Below are 20,178 nucleotides of genomic sequence, written 5' to 3'. Positions count from 1 at the left end.
ATAAAATTATATTCAATTGATAAATTTATAAATTTTATTTTCATAAATATAAACTATTTATTTAAAATATAATATGATGATAGAACGACTTAAAATTAATAAACTATATAATACATGTCTAAAAATTAACATATCTTACACTTTTATATATACAATAATAAATTATCTAAAATGAATAAGCATAAAAATATTGGTAGAAAGAAATCCAGTTTTGAAATACGGTTCAGAATTTAGCATAAATTAAATATAAAATATTTTTTAAATATATTCTCTCATAAATATATTAATTTGCTTAATAACTAAATGCAAATACAATAAGATAAATATATAATAAGAAGTGGCAAATATATAAGGTTTAAACAATTAATTAATTATAACATGTAAATTATAAAATTATTGTATTTGAAATAGTTATATAAATATTTAAGTATATGATTAACATTAAAAATATATACCACTTATGTTCTAAAACAATAATTTATGTATAGAAAAGTGAAAACAAACACCCGTGCGGTTGCACGGGTCAAAATCTAGTACAAGTTTAAATTTGGATGGTGACAAGTGACAACATTAGCACAATACACAAACCATTAGACTATGTTCTGGTCTTGATTGTAGATGGTTGTGTTTGCCAACAAGCATTAAATAATATAGGCAAATATGAAGGAGTTTAGTCATTATGAATTGTTAGAGCATCTCCATCCTATATTTATTTAAAAGAAATATGGTGGATCAAAAACTTCATTTCTATTTATTTTTCTATGATAGAAATCTTTAAAATAAGTGAAAGCTTAGTTAATATATATATATATATATATATATAAATGAGCTTGTAAATGATCTTAGAAACAAATCAGCCCTCATACAAAAGAATATATGCCCAGCTTTATTGAGATAGTATCTTAAAATGGGGTTCTAACTGTTACTATATAGTATTTTTAATGTAACTTAACTTTATAATTAAATTTAATGTTTAATGAAAATTGAATTAACTAGAAGATGACAAAATGTTTTAATAGTATCTCATAAGTTCTCTTCAATTTCTTTCATACTTTTACATTTTTCTTTTCTTTTAATTGTAAGATACTTAGTGAGAATTTCTTATTGGAAGTGCTCTAACATAACAATTGGATAACAACGATTTGTACCATTAGATTTTTTAACAATATGAGATTTGACACTTTTTTTGTTATCTCCTTTTTTTCAAAATCTATTAGACATTTTTACTCTTCCTTCTCAAAAATACCTTCATCTAAAATTCGAACAAAGAACTAATCAGCTGTAGCTCTTATCCAAGGAATATATAAAACTTTTACCATAAAATTTTGATGAAACGGTAATGTGATTTTTAAAATTATGCATGCGCTTAGCATGGATCATTCATCTAGATTTTTTAAAACATTATTTTGCTCTTCAACACATATTAGAACCGATGACATCGAGTCTGATGATGATGATCCCATATATGGTGATGATGATAATTAATGATGCGGATGGATGATAGCACATATCGACATTCATTTTTGCATTGCGTTAAGAAAATAAACAGCAAACCATTTCAACATATCAAAGGTAATCACAATGAATATAAACAACATAGTCAGAACAATGGAATCGATCACCAGTTGAAACTAATTGCTTCAAAGTGAAGGTTTTTAGCCAAACCAGATGAACATATCCTTGCCACCTCATGCCTCATCTTTCTTGGCCCGCACACCATCACTCCAACGTCTTCTGAACCTTCGGCCTCAAACAAAATCTCTGCAAAACAATAACGTTCAAGCATCAGATTCCTGTATGTACACTCACTTGTCTTACACCATTTTTCCATGCACGTGATGCACACGTGGACTCTACTGAGTTAGATGACTTACTTTTCAGATTAGGTTTGGAGCCAAAATGGACTGAAGTGGCTTGTACTATGGATTGATAGGGAACGCTTTCGAGCTCTCTATCGTGGCTGCAGAACCATGAACCTGGAGAAGACGTAGGCGTATGAAAATCTACGCTCTGTACCTGCTTCTTGGACTCCTTATCTCCTTCCTTGTTAACTTTCTTGCGCCACAAGAAAACTGCGCTTGAAGAAATAAAAATGCACACACATCCTAGGAACATGTCCCAGAGAACTCTGTACGAGAAGTTGTAGATCTTTCCTGTGTTACGATCAACAGGGTATATGTAGTAACGTGTAACAATCGCTATGAGCAAGAGAAACATGACGAATGATGATAAGATCACAACTCCGAGCCAGAGTATGTTGTTGGGTCCAAGGACTGGTGAGATTGGAGAGTCTAATGGCTGTGGTTTGAACCATTTTGTCTGCAACAATCTGCTATCTTCAGCTGCCTCAGGCTTCTTGTCTTCTTGTGTTATATAGGCCTCGATCCGGAGATTCAGCCTAGAGATGTCCGAGACTGAAATATCTGGTGGGAAGATTAGGTCTAAAAACGCAAGATCATGGTAGTATTTAAAGGCACAAACAAGAAGAACATCTGGTATTTTTGTGCTTTGGTTTTGGGCTTGGAATATGAGTTCTCTGATCACTGAAATGAAGGGAGTGACTCCACTTCCCCCGCTCACTAGTATTAGAGAGTCATGCCTATAGTAAATGAAAATGATAACGATAATTTAGATAAAGTAGTTAAGTAAGAAAATGAACTAAGACTGTTAAGTTCTTGTACCTCAAATCTAAGGAGTTAGGACCATAAGGACCTTCAGTGGAAACCTCTAGAGAATCGATGGAAGAAGAGAGATGGGTGTAAAGCTTTTGAGTCCAAGTTCCCTGTCTTCTGATGACAACACTTAGTGTATCTTTCTCCAAGTTGCTGTTTGAAGTTATTGTGAATGGATGCCATTGAAGCTTGGAAATGCTCGGCACATGTAGAAACAATATGCTCGTTGGTGTATATTGTAGGCCTACAGTTTAGATGAAATGAAACTAATGGTTACAAATCCTTAGAAAAATTTGGCTAAAAACGTGAAGCATCTCTCTTTTAAACATGGCACTATAGCCCCAAGAAAAACATGGCACTCTAGCCCAAATTATTATTCTTGTATTTTGATCAAACATGATTATAAATACTTGTGGTTACTTTAGTGATAGCTGTGGTTAGTGTTAACATCTTAATATTATACGTTACATTAAACAAACTCAACACTAAAAAATATATTAAAAATAGCTGCAAAAATTATATTAAAAATAGCTGCAAACTGTAAACCTAAAATCAAATAGCATAAGATTTTTTTTCATTTTCATTTTGGATTTGTATTTTATAATTTGAAAACAGATCTTTAGTAAAAATATCCTAAATTATTCTGTTTCATTTCAATGTAAACTTAAATGGAGGAACAAGTTATGAACCTGGGGTTTTGGAGAAAGTGAGCTCGAGGTTATCTGAAGGTAAGATCCGAGCAGAGACAAGTCTAGATCTCTTGGTGGATTGTAAAAATCTCAAGTAGCGGTCGATAAAAAAGAGGAACATGTTGGGCAAGATCATGCAGAACCACGAGTCTCCAACATGGATCATGTAGAAGATTATGTAGAGACCATACAGATGGTGAGTGTAGAAGAAAATCTCAAACTTCTTTCGTCTATAGTATGGAAAACTTGTCACCCACATCACTATTCCAATCACCATTGCTATTGTACCGGCTAGATTAGGCACATATGTCGGATTCCATGCAAACGTCTTCACATATATAAGAAAAAATCAGGTCTGAAATATAACTAAAGGATAGATAAATCTTTGTCTCAGAAGAGTTTCCATATTTTTAGGGTTCTTTATAGTTAGAACATGTTTATTACAAGTCTCTTAAATTGGGTCTCTTAGCGTAATATAAGATACAGTCCCTTAGCTTTTAACTAAAAAAACTAAAAAGCGTTTTTTATATCTCTTATTTAAGAGACGTCTCTTAGTTTTTTCAGTTAAAAATTAAGAAACCGTATCTTATATTACGTTAAAAGATCCAACATACAATAAACATGCTTTTAGCAACCGGACATCCAATTTCACAAGATAATTTGGGTTGACTAGGCCTTGGTAACGATTGTTTCCCTTGGCCCTTGGGACAATCTAGGCGACTGAGCTTAAATATTTAATTTGGTGATAAAATAAAGATAAAGATTATATAACGGACCTCCATCAACTGATTGGTCATGGCCCAGTAGATAAGGAAAATGACAGTGTGAGCGAGGAAGAGAAAGTTTGAGATATGTCCGAGCCAAATGTGATATTTGATGCTTGACTCGGAAGTCAACCCAACTAGTGGCAGAATCGTAGAGGCTCTTGTCACAGGGAAGAACAAAAAGGCCCAACAGTAGTGGCCGACGTATCCTATTCTCAGTCCAAAAGCCCTAAACTTTGCCTGCCATCTGCACCATTTCACTCGATGTTTTAAAATTTTAATCTACTCTATTAAAATTGTAATGGGAGAACTCGAACTAAAACATCCTAAGCCGGTTTTGATATGGATATTTGAAGGCATTCAATTAAAAAGTAAAATATAAGAAAAAAAATTAGAGAGCTAATTAAAAGTAGGAACAACAAAACTTACATTTTTGCATTGTCATGGTTATGAAGACTGACGTGATAGCTAAGGTAGAGATAATTGCCGAGAGCCCAAGTCAAAAGAGCCACAAACAATAGAGAAAAAGTAAACTCTGTTACTGTCACTATCCCCAATGGGTTCATAACCATCATCACCCTCCCCATTCTCCCTTTTATCTTCGATTTGCTGCATTTATATGAATAAGAATCTGATAATTTGTATGTTTATATAGTCAAGAGAAAAACAATGACATTATAACAAGCCACACCTTTGAGTTTGGGTGGGTTTCTTTTGGATATGCAAATAAAGACAACTCAGAACCGCAATAAACATCATGGGAACGGTAAGAAGCACTAGATTTATGCCTATACACATTCATGATAAACAATAAATGGTCAGAAACAAAGGAATCTATATATCAAAATGAATGCGAGAAATATATATAAGTTGAGAAATAAATACCTTGAGGACCAAAATAAGTAGTATTGAAATACTTGGTCATTTTGGGAGTCCACTTGTTTTTGAAAAGGTTTGTTGAAATCATAACCCAAATGAACATCCATCCGACAAATACAGCCACCATTGACATCTTCAGCAAGTTTCTCATATCCCCCATATTCACTTTATTGTATCCACAATATTTGATGTAAGCTTGTGTGTTGATGTGTGGATTTTTTTTTGAGGGTTTAAGCTTTTGGATTTGTTATTTATAGAGGAGTATAAGGGTGTTATCGTAATTGTGTCATTTTTATTATTGCCTAGATGTTATATGTTTAAGAAGTAAGATGCGAGAATACTTCCCCTGCTTTTTAATTATCTTATCTCCTTAATTGCTGGCAGAGGTTATACATAACATATAATTTAATATATATATATATATATATATATGCCTATGCACATCATAAATATATGGCCTGCATCAGAATTTATGTAGATACATTTGTCAAGAAACCTTGCTGATACATTTGAGATTGGTTTATGACATTATATGCGTTTCTTTGATCATTTTCTGTATTCAGGTTTGATGTATTGTTTCTTTTGAACTCAAGCAACATACTTTGGACTATTCAACTTTGATATAAGATATAAATTCATATGTATACAAGTATATATGAATGTTTTTATATATCAACAATATGCACTATATAACCTTGGATGGTGATCAACAGTTTCACAAATGACTAGATGGCATGTCCTTGTCACATATAAACATATGCCCTGGTCACATATAAACACATTTTAGTACTTGGAGTAAGTAACATATGATAGTTTCATAGATTACCCCAATAGTTTAAACGTGTAACACATAGTTACGAATACAAAATTTGCGGCTCCATAGCAAAAACTCAGTTATTCTTTGAATGCAACATATTTCTAATCATTATATGAGGCAAATAAATACAAGAATTCTCACTTACTTTCATGAAGGGGTGAAATCTCGTTGAAAATAAAGCTAATATGATTGTGTAACTATTATATTAGAGAAACGAGAGATACTTTTTGTTGTAGTCAAAGGGAGGTACAAGATGGTTCCCAATCAATATTACTAGTTATTAAACGTCATTTATTTACTAAAGAATGAGCTAGGGTTTAGAGATATGAGATTTGAGAACATTCTACAAGGCAAGGGGCCAAAAAGGCATGATTCATGCTTGGACAAATTGGTACTGCTTGGTGTACTACACCTTTACTTGTTCTTAGCTAATAATTTATCTCTGCATTAGAAAAAGATTATGTAGTACTAATAATTTTGTTTCTTAGCAATCACAGTGTAATATTAATACTTTTTGAAATAATACATTCGGTATTTAAATCCAACTAGATGTTTTGCCCGCATGTCGTTTTACTAATAGTTATTAATATATTTCTTATGATTTTAACATGACAATAACTTTTTCTTTATATTCTTAATCATTTTATTTTTCTTTGATTTTTATCTCAGTCTACGTCTTCTTAGTACAAAGGAAAGCTATAAAACTATAAAACCATGAAAGCATAATCACATAACAAATATTACACACAATAAAGTAAAATAAGAATGTGAACTTCTATTTTGGACAACGAAGAATGTGAACTTTTGGTCTCTCTTAATCTACTTTGTATTTTTGATCCAGAAAATTTTATTAAATTACCAAAAAACATTGAAACACGCAAATCCAAATAAAAATAAAATAAATAAAAAGTAAATAAAAAATAAAGTTCGATGATAATTTAGAAAAAAAACTTAAAAAACAATTGAGATAATGATAATATTTCATTGGTTTACTTGATAAATATATACATTGAATTATCGAAATATTTCATAAGTTTACATTTAATAAACAAATAAATAGAAAAAATAGTTTTATTATTATTATAGTTAATTATATAATAATAAATCTAATTATTCATTAAAAATATATCTACTTTAGCCGTTTTAGAGATTAAACCATTAAACACATATTCATAATTAACATGATTACATAAACAACTCTTTAAACTTAATATCAAAGCATAAGTTTTCTTATAAATTAAACAGTAATAAAACATATAAGTGAAATAACTGCCATTAAATAATTTAGAATAACTAATTCATAATTCCAAACTGCATATAGCAAAACCTATTTGCTTCCTAGTCTTTTAAAGTCAATGAAAGAAAGAAAAAACATAAAACTCCAACTAAACAGAAAACAAATATCGAAAGTACATAAATATAGATGTCAAGAACCCAAAAAAGGATCTAAAGCTAAAGAGAGAATGAAGCTTTGATGTTGTTCATATAGTCCTTAATGCAAATAACTCAAAGAATAATATTGTTTGACAAAAAAATATTGTTTGATCTGCACAAAATGATTGAACCACTGAAAAGAGAGCATTCATCAGAATGAAAGTGATATCATGAAGATAACCCAAGCAATTGAAACAACCAGAAAACACTGTACCTAAATGATGAAATAAAACTATAACCGGTAATTTGGAATGAATGAAAAAAATGGAACTATAAAATTTAAAACATCTTACATCACATGAATACAAGAATTAGTCTTCACTTGTGAAAGTTAAAACAATTATAATTTTAGTTCCAATTAGAAATCTCGAGATAGTTATATTATTTAAATGAATAAATTAACGATTTAAGCTAAAAACTAATAAGAAACTTGTGAAAGTTAAAATAATTATAATTCCAATTAGAAAGTTCGAAACAGTATACTATTTAAATTAATAAATTAATTAAAAATTCGAAATATTTATATTATTTAAATTAATAAATTAAATATTTAAATTAAAAACTAATAATAATATGATAAATAAGTAAAATTAGCTAAAAGCATGGAGAATGTGACAAATCAGCAAAATCACTTCATAAATAATAGTATAGATAGATTCACGAGGTGGTTAATTACTTCTTTTTTTTTGCTAAAGATGTTGCATCTTCTTTTGGACACATACACATTTGTAGAATTCATTGAGGATAAGAATAAAACAGACCAAAGGATAAATCCGATTGGTTAGAAATATTTGAAATAAAGAGAATCTTATTGATCATGCAGAGTTGACATTCCAGATTAGACATTGGAAGTACATTCTGATTTTATGAATAACGAACTGAAGTACAGTTGACTTATATTGAAAGGGACGTACAGTAGTACAATCTACAATACCACTAGATTTATTAGTCATATTAATCTATTGATTTTTTGTATAACCTATTGATAATATATGGTTGACAATTTCAAATTTTTATAACTCGTCAAGGTCAGCCAATGGAATGTTATTGTTTTTCTTTTTTTTGACAAAACAATGGAATGTTATTGTTGTGTATGAAATAAATGCATAAAAACAACTGAAACGTGTGTACTGTATCGTATGAGAAAACTTGATTTATGAATAAAATGAAGAAAAAAAAACTAATAAGAGACGGCACAAGGAGTGGTTTGAGCCTCCCGTGTTAGCTTTTGATGCAAGAAGCAGTAGCTTCGTGTTGACAGAGAATAACTTTTCTTGCAGAATTACATTTTAAATGATGATTCTGTTGATTTGTAAGTTGTCACGGATCCAGATCCTTTTTGTTGAACGACATCAATGGCTTTGGTTGGTCTCCATAGCATTTGTAGATTTGCCGATCAAATGATTATAGCCTCTCGAAAGTCAAAAACTTTTTTATTTATTTGAACTAAACAAGTTTTTACATACTGTATTGGGTTAACCGCTAACAAATCCAGCTTAGGATAAATTGGTTCTGATTTAGATCAGTTCACCCTTGTAGACATCCCTACTTTTTGTTACTACAAGTTTACACATGCTCATTAGAACCATAGCAACCAACAGTTTACGTTACTAGGTTCCTCACTTGTGTCAGCCACAGTGACACCAAGTCAAAACCAAAAATCGTATACTACGACTCTGACTATACACATGATATGATTTTTTTATTGTGTCGAATTATTCTCTTGAATTTTGTCAATGGCAGCTTCTAGATCATTACTGTCGGAGTCTGCGAATTTCAAGTAATTTTCGATGGTCTCTGAGCTTACGTTTCTAAACTGTTCGAGCCAACGGTGGTGGTTAGTCTGTTTGGATCTTGGGCGGTTGCTGATGGCTATAGCGTTGTCATTGGGGAAAAGATTTCCGAGGACAAAGACATGGATGATCGTGGTCACGAGGAGTGCGAAAACAACTAGTGTCGCAATGGCACAGAGGATCACACACAGTACTTTAGTCATAGTGTTCCTCACTACTGCTGCGTAGCTGATGGTTGCAATTGCAGCCCCAGTCATTGGAAATGTATACGCCCACCAAGACAACGAAAACCTTAAACAAAAAAACAAATTAATACTAGTCGTATTGAGCATATAAAAAAGGGAAAGTTTCTAAAACTTACTTGATTCCACGAAAGAAATTAATCCGAACCGCCTATTGAATTTGTAAAAAAACAAAGGAAGTGAAGATTTGTGTTAGTGAATGCTTTTTGTGAAGAGAAAAAGTATGCAGAGCCAGTTTTGGGAATAGTTAACTAAAATACTGGTTTTAGACCCCTAATTTGTTTTTCAAGTTAATATATATGAACATAGGTCATCAAATTGTTTTAAAATATTTTATTACTTAATTGTTTAATTTTTTTAAAATCTCAAGACTGCTCTGCATGTATGAGTCAAGAATATATGTGAAACGTACCAAGGAGAAATAGAGGAACATGGCGATGAAGTAACAGACTTTGGAGCCATAGTTGAAGGAGCCAGTGATCGTAGCCCAAGCCATGGAAGCAACACTTGGAGCGGCAACAAAAAGGAAGAACACAGGGTGAAGATCTTTAGGCAAAGTCTCATTGGTCGGTAGTCTTTGGTACAATGTCACAAACAGAACCAAGTAATGAGCCATCCCAACGGTAAAGAAAAATATTGGTCCTTCCCTAAGGCCCATTCTTGCACCAAGCAACGCCCCTACAAAGTTCCCAACGATTGCGAGATGGTTGGTCGGGTTGGCGACTCGGGAGAGCCTGCGTTGACCACCCGACATCCACTGTCCGTAAATCTTGAGCTCGAGACAGATGAAAGGAAACATGAGGACGTACCAAAGGAACTGTGGCAAGTCTGTAACTATAAAAGGTGGGACCGCTAAGGCTAAGAAGAGTAATGAAATGAAAGGCGCGAAGAAGAAGTTGATTCTGATGGGATGGTAGTATTCGCGGCGTACGGCTTCGAAGTAGAGGATGATTTTGAGGAGGTAAATAGTGGCAATGATGAGAACTAATGCGACCGAGATGAACCAGAGACTCCGGTGTATCCAGAGGGATACGTGTAGGAACTTTGTTGGCTTCGCAGTGGCTAGGGTTTTCCACATTATGGCTTGGCTGCCCACTCCAAGGCACACACCGAAGGTGGATATCGGGAAGCGGAGAAGGAATGGCCATGTTTGTTCACTTGGTAGAACGATCTCTTCTTGAGACTATAACTTCCGGAAAATAATAAAGATAGTTAGATAGTTTTTTTATTGTGAACAAACACGAATAAATAAAACAAAGAAAATAAGAACATTTTAGAGAAACCGGCATTTAAGCATACTAAAAATTCGATATACATTTTTTTCTTTTATAAAAACTTTCTTATCTATTAAAAGTGAAATTCCTAATCCTAAAAGATATACTGTATACGGATGTACAAGCTTTAAGTCACTTAATCTACATTTCTTAGTTCATTCGTTGTTCAGGCTCAATAATTCCGCATATAAGCAAAATATGCTAATTGAAATGAACTTCATATAAGTGTAAATGTGATAAAAACAAGCGTAGGTAAAGTACCCGGAGAGTCTCCAATTCAGGACCTTCTAAGGCAGCGAAGTATCGATCCACAGGCATGGCTTCATGATTAGTATTTAAATGCTCCTTAGCCCGGTTTGGTGTCTCCGGTATAGAAGCTGGTTTTCTTGTGAATTGTCTCTCAAGTCTCCCTGACCAAGTCTTGAATGAGTTGTACCTGTGATCCTTAAGCTTATGCGATGCAGGCTTTTGATTTTGAAGTTGACCGCTCTGGTGATGTTGCTGATGATGATGTTGATGTTGATGATTATCAGGGCGAAGACTATCATTATCATTATCTTTGCAGGTTTCAATGTAGAGGGATGGGACTTTGGTCACCGGCTGAGAGAGAAACTTAACGGATTTTCCAGTTGACCCACCGTTTTTGTTGTTGTCGGATGATGAAGATGTAGGATCAGCGATCATATGATCAATTGGTGAAGTTGGCATTGGAAGTGATGTCTTCCTTTGATGATTGATCGTCATCCCGGGTTTTGTCTCTTTGAGATCCTCATTGTGAGCTTCCATTGTTTTGCTCGCTGATAAACTTGATACTTCTAGACCATTCTATCCATTTATATGTAACATGATCTGGTCGGACTTAGTTATATAATAATTTTTAACCTAAAGTTTGCGAGTGTGGAAGGCAATACATCAAATAATATAATTTACCAAATCAGAGGTAGAGGCATGAGAAGGATGAAAACGACTGATGAAGCGAGGAGGACGAGGAAGACTATTCTCTTTGTGATTGTCAAAGTTAACCACTTCTGTTGTAGCTTCTGTCAGTATAGCTGGGAGCTCCCCTTCTACTTCTATTTGCAAACATTTTGATCTCTCTTCCATTTAAAACAAAAATTCCCCTGTAACAAAAATGTTAACTGATTTTTTATATATATACAAAATGATTAGTCTTTTGACTTGACATGTATCACTGATTATTCATATAACCCTTGAAGTTAATTCAATTGCATCTATACACCTTTCGTGGTTTTGACGCATATGCAGAAGAAAACAAAATCTATATTAGAGAGAGTATTATCAATAAAATGTTAGGCATGCAGAAGGACTTCTGGTGAGTTCTTATTGATCCAATAGATTTCCACCTTTTTCTTCGTTATCCCTTTATTATTCTCTATAATATATCTTTCTAACATCATCTAGAAAAATCAATTTGGTTTTACCACAGACTGATAAAAACAAAATCAATTATTCTATATAAACAAACCACCATTTAGCCTATAATTCCAGCTTACATGAATTCTCCACCTATAAACATGTACCCTAAATACCATTCAAAGGTTAGTGTCTAGACACTACGTCGTTTTCTCAGCTGAATGGAATTCGACTACACTTACACTCTGTTGGACATAGTGGGCTAGAAAGAAACACCACGCGTTTTTGTTGATCGTAATCAAACAATTGCACTTAGGAAAAAATGTGTTGGGAGCCCTTGAGAATCCTCCTCATATCAAGCAACAATCATTCAAGAAAACAGAGAAGAAATATCTATTAATCCATCCTCGACGTTTATGCAACAGAGTACCAAGTATAAAAAAAAAGTTTATGAAAAAGAAAATAAGAAACACCCAATAATAATGCTTTAACAGTAATCAGAACCCTAAGTTTTTCTCGTTCGTAATTCGGAACCCTATATTGAGATAAAAACAAATAAATGATCGCATATTGCCGATGCATTTGCGTTAGAAAGTATGTGAAAAAAAAAAAAACCTAAAAAATTAATTTTGTTTTGGTGATGGAATGACTGTCAACAATGAGCAAAAAAGACGAAAAAGCAAAAAAAAAGAAAAGAAAATTGAAATGAACACCTAACCTGGCGATTCTAAAATGTGCAGAGTAAATGCTGCTTGGGATTTGAAAATTTTAATTAGATCTAGACTTTTCTTGGGATGGGAAAAGTTAAAGCGAAGACGAAGGAGAAAAAGATAGCTGGGAGAAAACAAAACACGTCGCAGTACTAGTTACTATATATAGAGAGATGTGTGTTGACGTCAAAGTTTTCAACGTTGCCGTCTTCTTCAAAAAAATTAAAGTTGACGTTAAAATGTCAGAACATATTATTTTTTTGTAAAAATAAAAGTTAAATCCAGATCTATTAAAGACAGAGACCTAAGTCCCGGATGGGAGGTGCAACAATATGTCAGAACATATTACACATGAAACAACTTTTTTTTTTAAAAGATCTACTAATCATTCTTTTAAAATAATAGTATATGAACCAAAATAGAAGACTACTTCTCAAGAAAGAATGTTGATCCACTTAATACCCAATATTCATTAGCGATAGAAGAGGTAATGAGAATTATGACAGCTTATAATTAAGTTGATAATTGACCCAGCATGCATTGTCAACTTATACTTTGTCATCCTTTTTTGAGCAAAGAACTCATGGAGCTGAGCATTGTTGTACTCGGAACCATTATCACATTCCAGGGAGAGCGTATGTCTTTATTGAAATGAGTTTTGACATACGTGTGGAAGTGCAGGAACTTTGAGAATACATCTGCTTTTGCTTCGTAAGGGATAAACCCCCGATCCGTGGTTATGGATAAATAATACAGACGTGGATGGTCTTCTCAGCAATAGTGGGCCCAATAGTGGATTTACAAACATATAAAGGCACTAAATTTGTTTAAATTAAAATTCAATTCAGTTCAATAATATAATAAATTTTGTGACAGAACTCCAAGTGTAGTTTATTTTCCTTCCCCATAGTCGTTTTGTTCTATTTTCATACAATATGCTCTGTTTTTACAGAAGAGTAACTATTGATTTTTGATAGGCTGGAGGGTTTGTCATATACCTGTAACATTCTTCTCATATCTTTCCTTCTTCAATTGCCTTCTTCAATTAGACTTCAACATTTGGCGAAGGGTTAACAAAACTTCTGTGACAAGAAACTCTGCGCCGGGAGGGGGGGGAGGGGGAACCTAGTGAGTGGAATTAGCGAAGAAATTGAAATAGACATAAGCAGAAAATCAAGGATCAGCAGATAGAACATAATAAATCAGCATGTAACATATCCAAGTTTGGTTACAAGACAAAACAACAAGGCCTAATCAAAGGCTCAACTAGACCCAATTCTTTATTTAATTTACTAAAGATAAAACTGTTTGAGTTATAAATAGTCTTGGTTTTGAACGATCAATCAACCATCAGTCGCTGGCCGTGGCCATATAGTTTCTACGATACGCAGCTGCGTTTGTCGGAATCAACATCTCTTTGAATCCTTCATCCACCAAATGTGCACCCAACATTTTCAAAGCCAACTGATAAATAACATAATAAGTCAACAAGACAACAATATGTAACCGTTGTTGAACATGTAAAACATGGGTGTGAAAATAGCAAGAAAGTATTAAGTATATATATCTTTACCGCAAAAGTCCTGAGGCTATGCCAAAAGCGACGGGGCGAAGGAAAGGGAGAGAGCAAGTAGCCCATGGAGGTGAGGGTGATGGCAACAAGATGAAGGACTAGAGTAAGGGGACGAGGGTTCATGCCTCCAAGAATAGCCATCATTCCGGTTGTTCGGAAACCACCACTGCACAGGTAATTAAAGCAACCTTGTCGCATTCCCTCTCTTGCTTCGTCTGTTGTAGCGATTAGCACTTGTGAAAAGACAGCAGCCAGCGTGTTCACAGTAGCCGCCATTGGCTTTTGCCGTCCAAAATCAACACGAATAGAAAACAAATGTCATATATAATACATCTTAATTAACTGTATGTGAGTATTTTAAGCAATGGCTAATACTAATGTACAATGTGAATGTGTCCAAATGTTCCCTAAGTGATCGTTAACTAAAAGAGTCATATATACGCCTAAGATGACCTAATCTAGCATATAAAATGATATAGCGAGTAGCTTCACTTATTGCTATTTTTTTTTTCGAATAATAGATCCCGTGAACTTTTACACATTTATACAAACAACCAACCTTGCGGATGATGTAAAAGGACTTGATAAGCTTCGAGACCTTCTTGGTGTTACCAATGTTAGGCAATGACCTTAGAAGATTACGTATAATGAGAACGTCCGAGAGTGCAACCATCATCCCTGAAGCTATTATAGGATGACGCATATTGAATGCATCTCCCAACACAATAACTCCTTTTTTATCACACGGCTTCGCTGACATACTCATAGTCGCATGTATTTTTACCTCTTGTAGTCCCTCGTCAACCCCTTTCAAAAGAGTCTCCCGGAGCTTTCCAGTTTCAGGTATCTACGGCACGCAAGGGATTAATGATACAAACTAAGTTATATAAACAAAATTACACCATTCGAAATCAAAGAGACTCCTTATGATTCCTTGAATACGTACCTGAGGAGCCACAGTTTTCTTAAGAAAGTTAACCATATCGCCATTCGCCATAGAAGGAATACTGTCGGCAGGAAGCTCGGCAGCAACGCGAACCTCATCGCTGGTTATTTGATAGATAACACATGGGAAAGGTTTACAAAAAGTCAGATGCATACTATGAGGATCTTCAAGTCGGCTATTCTTCACGACGAAACCCACAAAATGCGAGAGCACTTCCTCCTGTTTACATATAGACGTATATATATGATCATGAAACTTAGTGAGAATATAAAAAGGTCTACATTAATGCTTTAATGCTTAAGAGAGTGAGTGTCCACTCACTTTATTATCAATGGCTGACCGACGAAGGTTTGAATAGCAACCGTCACATACCACAGTGAGTGGTGCGAAAGCAGTTATTTCTTCTCCTGCGCTATTCTTGTATGTCACTCCTTTAACCATTCCTTTTTCTTCTATCAAAGACTTCACCGTTCCTTCTTCTAGTTGCACACTGCCAATGTTTATTGCATTGTATACTAAATAAGAGATGATATTATATAAGAGTGGGTGGTAGATCATTTTACTCATTAGTATTGGCTATTGATTACGGTTCCATGTTACAAAAAAACACACTGCTATATGCACGTACTTGGCAAGAGAAGCTGCCTTTTTGCGTAGACGTTGTACCAGACGGCCATTACGTAAGAATCTACCCTGTGGTTCATAAGGAAACTTAGTGCTACTCGGGTAATACAAGGTCCCATGTTTCCCGTCCTTGTAAATTGCCAAGGAATGTGATTCTTGAGCGTCTATCTCCTTCAAACAATCTAGTAGATACCACAATGAGTTTAGATACATCCATGCGCGTAGGCAACAAGAGATCAATCATCATCGTGTAGTGATGAATGTGAAGAGAAAGAGATAGACAAACCTTCAAGGCCAAGCTGAGCTAACTTGAGGCGTCCTCCTGCTTGCATCAGCTCTCCCATAAATCTTTGAGGTTCTTTCAAGTCCCTCTCTATCACATGTACTCGCCGCCCATCCTAGATCCGCATGTAGATCATATACACATACTGAATAGCTACTAACGACATAACTTAAAATAACATTTCTGTAGAAACTCATCGAAATTAGTACGTAATATTCAAATTGTCAGATCAAGATTTTTTGTTTTCCTGCATAGTGCATCCGCATTCCTTTTTTTTGGTTGTATTTAAAACTCATGGACACTCATGCACCTACATTTCTCTTTATTGTAGTCTCTCTTTTAAGGAAATACGGCTACCACATTTTTCCTTAAATGTTGGACTAAAAGCTAAATAATGGTTCTGAAAAATATTACACCAAACACACACACTTATAAGTTATAAATATAATACATTTTTACCATTTCCATTGATTTAGTTTGTTTTCATATATTCCAAAATATAAATGAAGGGATATATATATGAGTGTATATATCCATATCTAAACCCTCTGAAATCATACAATCGGTTAAATCTTACACCCTCTATATAGTATCAGCCCCCTGATCAACAGAAAAAGGTTTATCTGACTTTTAAGATATATCTGATTAAAGAGGCTGAACACAACGTATGAAAAGCTACCAAAAACCTAGTTCAATCAGTTATATAGGTTTCAAAACATCAACATAAATTTGAACTAAAATCATATCTACTAGATCACTACAATTAACATGGCAGATCTAAATTTCTTAGATATATAACCAACCTATGCAGTTGATCGTACCGTGATTAGTTTATGAATGTATAAACGGAAGAAAACTGTTACATGCGCAAATATACCTTAGCAAGAGCATAAGCTAGAGCCGATCCTGCCACACCCGCCCCAACGATTATAACATCAGCGACACCGTCTCTTCTCTCCTCTGTATCGGCCTCTGCTTCCTCGGCTGCCGTCTTCTTTCTCTTGATGAGGTGAAAAACTATCCATGTCAGAATGAAGGCGAGAAGCGTCCATAACCACGCGTATGTCGGTACCATTTCCGCTTAGTAGTAAGATTTTTGTCTTTCTTTGAAATGATATTGTTAAATAGGAACTTAGATATCTAAGTTCCAGAAAAATGCTCTTTAAATAGGATAAACTCACAATGTCAAGCCTCGACAAGAAAAATAATATTAAATATATGTAATGAATAAGTTAGCAAACTAATATATTACTGTTCTTTAAGGGCAGACATGAGAACAAATCAGATTCATTGATAATTGTAGTTGCACGACAATTCTAGGTAATAATTCCATTTGATTAGCTAATAGCTAGTTTATATGGTTTCTTTTTATTCTTATTTTTAATATGGTTTCTAATTAATATGAGTTCTCAAAAATGTTTCAAATTTATTCTCGTAGTTGAAAAATAATTTACTGGAATTAATTTTCTCAAGAACATACATATTGTGGCTTTTTCAAATCTATGTCTAATTTTTTATTTTTCGATTAGTACTTATCCACTTTAGACCTGAAACCTGAAGGTAGTTGTTAAAAAAAGCATAAAAGTAATGTTCGTATGAATTTTATTTTGGATTTTTCCAAAAGGACTCATTAATTAGAGTTAAATATCTTTTATATTTGTCTAAACTTTTAATCTGAAATTTTGTTTGCATTGACAACAAACTTTTTCTCAGATCAAGTGTCGTACAAACCTTTGGTTTCCTACCTCCAGCAAAACCTAATGCACATCTTGTAGTACAGTAATCACCAACAACTCTTTCATCTAACCCTTGTTACACTATAAGGGTTTCTTTGCCTAACCCTTGTTGTACTATTAGGACACTCACCACCTAATCTTTGCAGCACTATTAGAGATATTCATTTAAACTTTATATTGTTGTAAGGAATGGACTTTTGGCACAAGTCTCATGGATTCTTGATCGCGAAGTCATTTTGAAGATACTCCTCCTACAATTGAAGCTTTTAAAATTTTCTGACTAGTCTCTATCATACATGCTTCCTTTTTTTTTTTTTTATCGTTGGTCGTCCGTCATCTTTGAATTTAAAGGGTATTTTGTTTTTTTTGTAGATGTTCATAATTTCAGTTTTGATATTAATTGTTGGATTTTTGAAATTTGTGTCTAAATTTTTATTGTCTGTTTAATATAATATTGTCTGTTTTGCACATGAAAACAAAGCCCAAATAAATTTAATTTGGATATTTTTTAAAAACAATTCGTATTAATTAAAATTAAATATTTTTTATATACTAAAAATTATTTTTAATTTGGAATTTTGTTTACATTCACACAATATAGTTGACTTTTTAATAGAAAACGTTGGGATTTGTGTTAACTTTCTGTTTGGTTGTAACTTCTACTCTTCCAATACGAAGAAAAAAAGGTGGCCGACCCAAAAAAAGGAGATAAAATATTCAACCCTGATTGCAACATCATGGCCGCGACTACATCCACATGTCTACCTATTTAGTTTTAAATAACATGCCCGACGCTGATTCACGAATGGATCATATACGTGTCAATGTACTATTCAATTAGCAGTGTCGTAAACCATATGCTATTTAGGAAAATCTGAAATTAATATTTAGGAAAATCTGAAATTAAAACTTCAACTTCTACACGAAGGTGAACTAGTGATTTTGAAAGCAAAAACTAAGATCAGTAAGATCAGTAAAGCAAAAACGAAGGTGAACTAGTTTTTTTTTTTTTTTTTTTTTTTTTTTTTTTGTAAACTGCTTTGTTTGCTGACAAAAAAAAAAGATCAGATCTCAAACTTTTTTACAAAGAATGATATACGTTTTAAAATTATACTATTAATGACTGGTTTCAGACACCTATATAGATTATAAACCAAAAACTTTTAAGGAAATCGGTGTTGAAATAAAATAATTCATAAACATGGGCGTGGACCGCATGGTATAATAAAATAAAAGAGTAAGGAAAAAATCAGAGCTAGGAAAAAGGGAAACTTAAAATAGTATAGTTTCTATTTATGGAGTAATGATCGGCGGATCGGATGGGATCAAATCAAATCAAATCATATTTGTCAACCCCGCCAAAGTCGCTGTATCATTTTTTTATCATAATGATGTTTCAGAAAGTTGTCATCTGCGTGTTACCTGGCATATAATGCCGTAGCATGATTTTCTTCTTCTAAAAGCATGTTCTCGAGAAAACTCGTGCTCCCTAATATCCGAATAATGTATGTTTTAGATTTTTCAAAAATATTAAAACAATTAATATTTAACATTTAATTTTTAAAATTATAACAATTTTCTACAAAGTTAAATCAATAACAATTTAATAAATCCAAAATTGTCAATAAACATTTTTTGAAGTTTACAATTGATTATTTAAAATACATAGAAAATCTAAAACATTAATCTCTTAGAAACAAGTAAAAGTGGTAAAACAAGTATTATTTAGAAATAGGAGTATTTAAAAAAAGAAGAAAAAAAAGAATCCAAGATTAACTAAGAAAACAATTATAAACCAAGATTGATGTTAGAAACTTACAGCCTTAAACATATACAAAAACTAACATTTCACGGGAAATGGATATTTGATTCATTAACTATTCAAAATCAACACATTTGATATCTAAATATTGATTGAGTAAAATTATTCATGAACTAGTTGTTGACGACACAAAATTAAACATGAAATAGTCAATTGTTAAATTATAAACTGAAAACTGACGATTTCTGTCCAATTTTTACCGGTTGATTATACATGCCTAATTTTGTGCAGTCAACATTTAGTTTGGGAATAATGTTACGCAAGTTAATGTGTCGATTTTAAATTGTTAGGAAATAAAAATTATATTTTATTGTTATCTATATGAGTTTTCGAATCAAAATATCAATCAAATTTTTGAAATTTGAGTTAAGAAAATTTATCAAATTTGAGATAAAAACAACTAGAGATATTCATATGGGGTTTTACAGAGAACGTATCAATACTATTAAAAGGAAATGAGTTTTAAAAAATCTACTTATAAAAGTTATTTGGATCCTTTTATTAAACTTAATTTTTTTTTGGTCTTCCCTTATAGAATTTAAGTAC

The 20,178-nt window shown here is 33.0% G+C and overlaps 3 protein-coding genes across 6 annotated transcripts; all 3 read right to left on the bottom strand.

Moving 5' to 3' along the window:
- Positions 1 to 1,501: 1,501 nt before the first annotated feature.
- LOC103854878 (ferric reduction oxidase 5) lies at positions 1,502 to 8,422 on the bottom strand. Of its 2 annotated transcripts, none has more exons than XM_033284615.1 (8): positions 5,011 to 8,422; positions 4,815 to 4,913; positions 4,565 to 4,756; positions 4,138 to 4,391; positions 3,362 to 3,689; positions 2,682 to 2,916; positions 1,875 to 2,599; positions 1,502 to 1,761 (listed from the first exon to the last, which is right to left on the bottom strand). In XM_033284615.1, the coding sequence occupies exons 1-8, from the start codon at positions 5,162 to 5,164 to the stop codon at positions 1,619 to 1,621; spliced, it is 2,130 nt and encodes a 709-aa protein (XP_033140506.1). In that variant the 5' UTR covers positions 5,165 to 8,422; the 3' UTR covers positions 1,502 to 1,618. The 2 variants fall into 2 exon arrangements, with proteins under 2 accessions (XP_033140506.1, XP_009130093.2); XM_009131845.2 differs by having other exon boundaries at positions 4,138 to 4,365; positions 4,642 to 4,734; positions 4,817 to 4,913; positions 5,043 to 8,422.
- A 252-nt stretch (positions 8,423 to 8,674) lies between these two features.
- Positions 8,675 to 13,430, bottom strand: LOC103854877 (S-type anion channel SLAH3-like). 3 transcript variants are annotated; one of them, XM_009131840.3, is made up of 6 exons: positions 12,181 to 13,430; positions 11,495 to 11,685; positions 10,826 to 11,389; positions 9,703 to 10,473; positions 9,410 to 9,441; positions 8,675 to 9,339 (listed from the first exon to the last, which is right to left on the bottom strand). In XM_009131840.3, exons 2-6 carry the CDS (start codon positions 11,666 to 11,668, stop codon positions 8,958 to 8,960), a joined length of 1,923 nt encoding a protein of 640 aa, XP_009130088.1. In that variant the 5' UTR covers positions 11,669 to 11,685; positions 12,181 to 13,430; the 3' UTR covers positions 8,675 to 8,957. The 3 variants fall into 3 exon arrangements, with proteins under 3 accessions (XP_009130088.1, XP_033140382.1, XP_009130091.1); XM_033284491.1 differs by having other exon boundaries at positions 11,495 to 13,430; XM_009131843.3 differs by lacking the exon at positions 12,181 to 13,430 and having other exon boundaries at positions 10,826 to 11,413; positions 11,495 to 11,621.
- Positions 13,431 to 13,812: 382 nt separating this feature from the next.
- LOC103854876 (squalene epoxidase 4-like) lies at positions 13,813 to 17,385 on the bottom strand. The gene is made up of 8 exons (XM_009131839.3): positions 16,952 to 17,385; positions 16,078 to 16,189; positions 15,796 to 15,973; positions 15,489 to 15,657; positions 15,168 to 15,386; positions 14,781 to 15,068; positions 14,222 to 14,500; positions 13,813 to 14,112 (listed from the first exon to the last, which is right to left on the bottom strand). The coding sequence occupies exons 1-8, from the start codon at positions 17,147 to 17,149 to the stop codon at positions 13,999 to 14,001; spliced, it is 1,557 nt and encodes a 518-aa protein (XP_009130087.2). The 5' UTR covers positions 17,150 to 17,385; the 3' UTR covers positions 13,813 to 13,998.
- Between the last annotated feature and the right edge of the window lie 2,793 nt (positions 17,386 to 20,178).

Source organism: Brassica rapa, chromosome A02 (assembly GCF_000309985.2).
Source record: "Brassica rapa cultivar Chiifu-401-42 chromosome A02, CAAS_Brap_v3.01, whole genome shotgun sequence".
Lineage (NCBI taxonomy): Eukaryota > Viridiplantae > Streptophyta > Magnoliopsida > Brassicales > Brassicaceae > Brassica > Brassica rapa.
Note: the sequence above shows the minus strand (reverse complement) of the source record. Positions and strands in the feature narration are given on the sequence as shown.

Excerpts from the sequence above, each read along its gene's own strand:
- LOC103854878 (XM_033284615.1), bottom strand. The coding sequence starts at position 5,164 with ATGGGGGATATGAGAAACTTGCTGAAGATGTCAATGGTGGCTGTATTT. Across the intron at positions 2,917-3,361 it reads CACTTTCTCCAAAACCCCAG|GCCTACAATATACACCAACG; the intron begins GTTCATAACTTG and ends TCTAAACTGTAG. Across the intron at positions 1,762-1,874 it reads CTCCAAACCTAATCTGAAAA|AGATTTTGTTTGAGGCCGAA; the intron begins GTAAGTCATCTA and ends ATTGTTTTGCAG.
- LOC103854877 (XM_033284491.1), bottom strand. The coding sequence starts at position 11,668 with ATGGAAGAGAGATCAAAATGTTTGCAAATAGAAGTAGAAGGGGAGCTC. Across the intron at positions 10,474-10,825 it reads CTGAATTGGAGACTCTCCGG|TCTCAAGAAGAGATCGTTCT; the intron begins GTACTTTACCTA and ends CGGAAGTTATAG. Across the intron at positions 9,442-9,702 it reads TGTTCCTCTATTTCTCCTTG|GCGGTTCGGATTAATTTCTT; the intron begins GTACGTTTCACA and ends CAAATTCAATAG.
- LOC103854876 (XM_009131839.3), bottom strand. The coding sequence starts at position 17,149 with ATGGTACCGACATACGCGTGGTTATGGACGCTTCTCGCCTTCATTCTG. Across the intron at positions 15,387-15,488 it reads GGTCAGCCATTGATAATAAA|GAGGAAGTGCTCTCGCATTT; the intron begins GTGAGTGGACAC and ends ATATGTAAACAG. Across the intron at positions 14,501-14,780 it reads CCTTTTACATCATCCGCAAG|CCAATGGCGGCTACTGTGAA; the intron begins GTTGGTTGTTTG and ends GGACGGCAAAAG.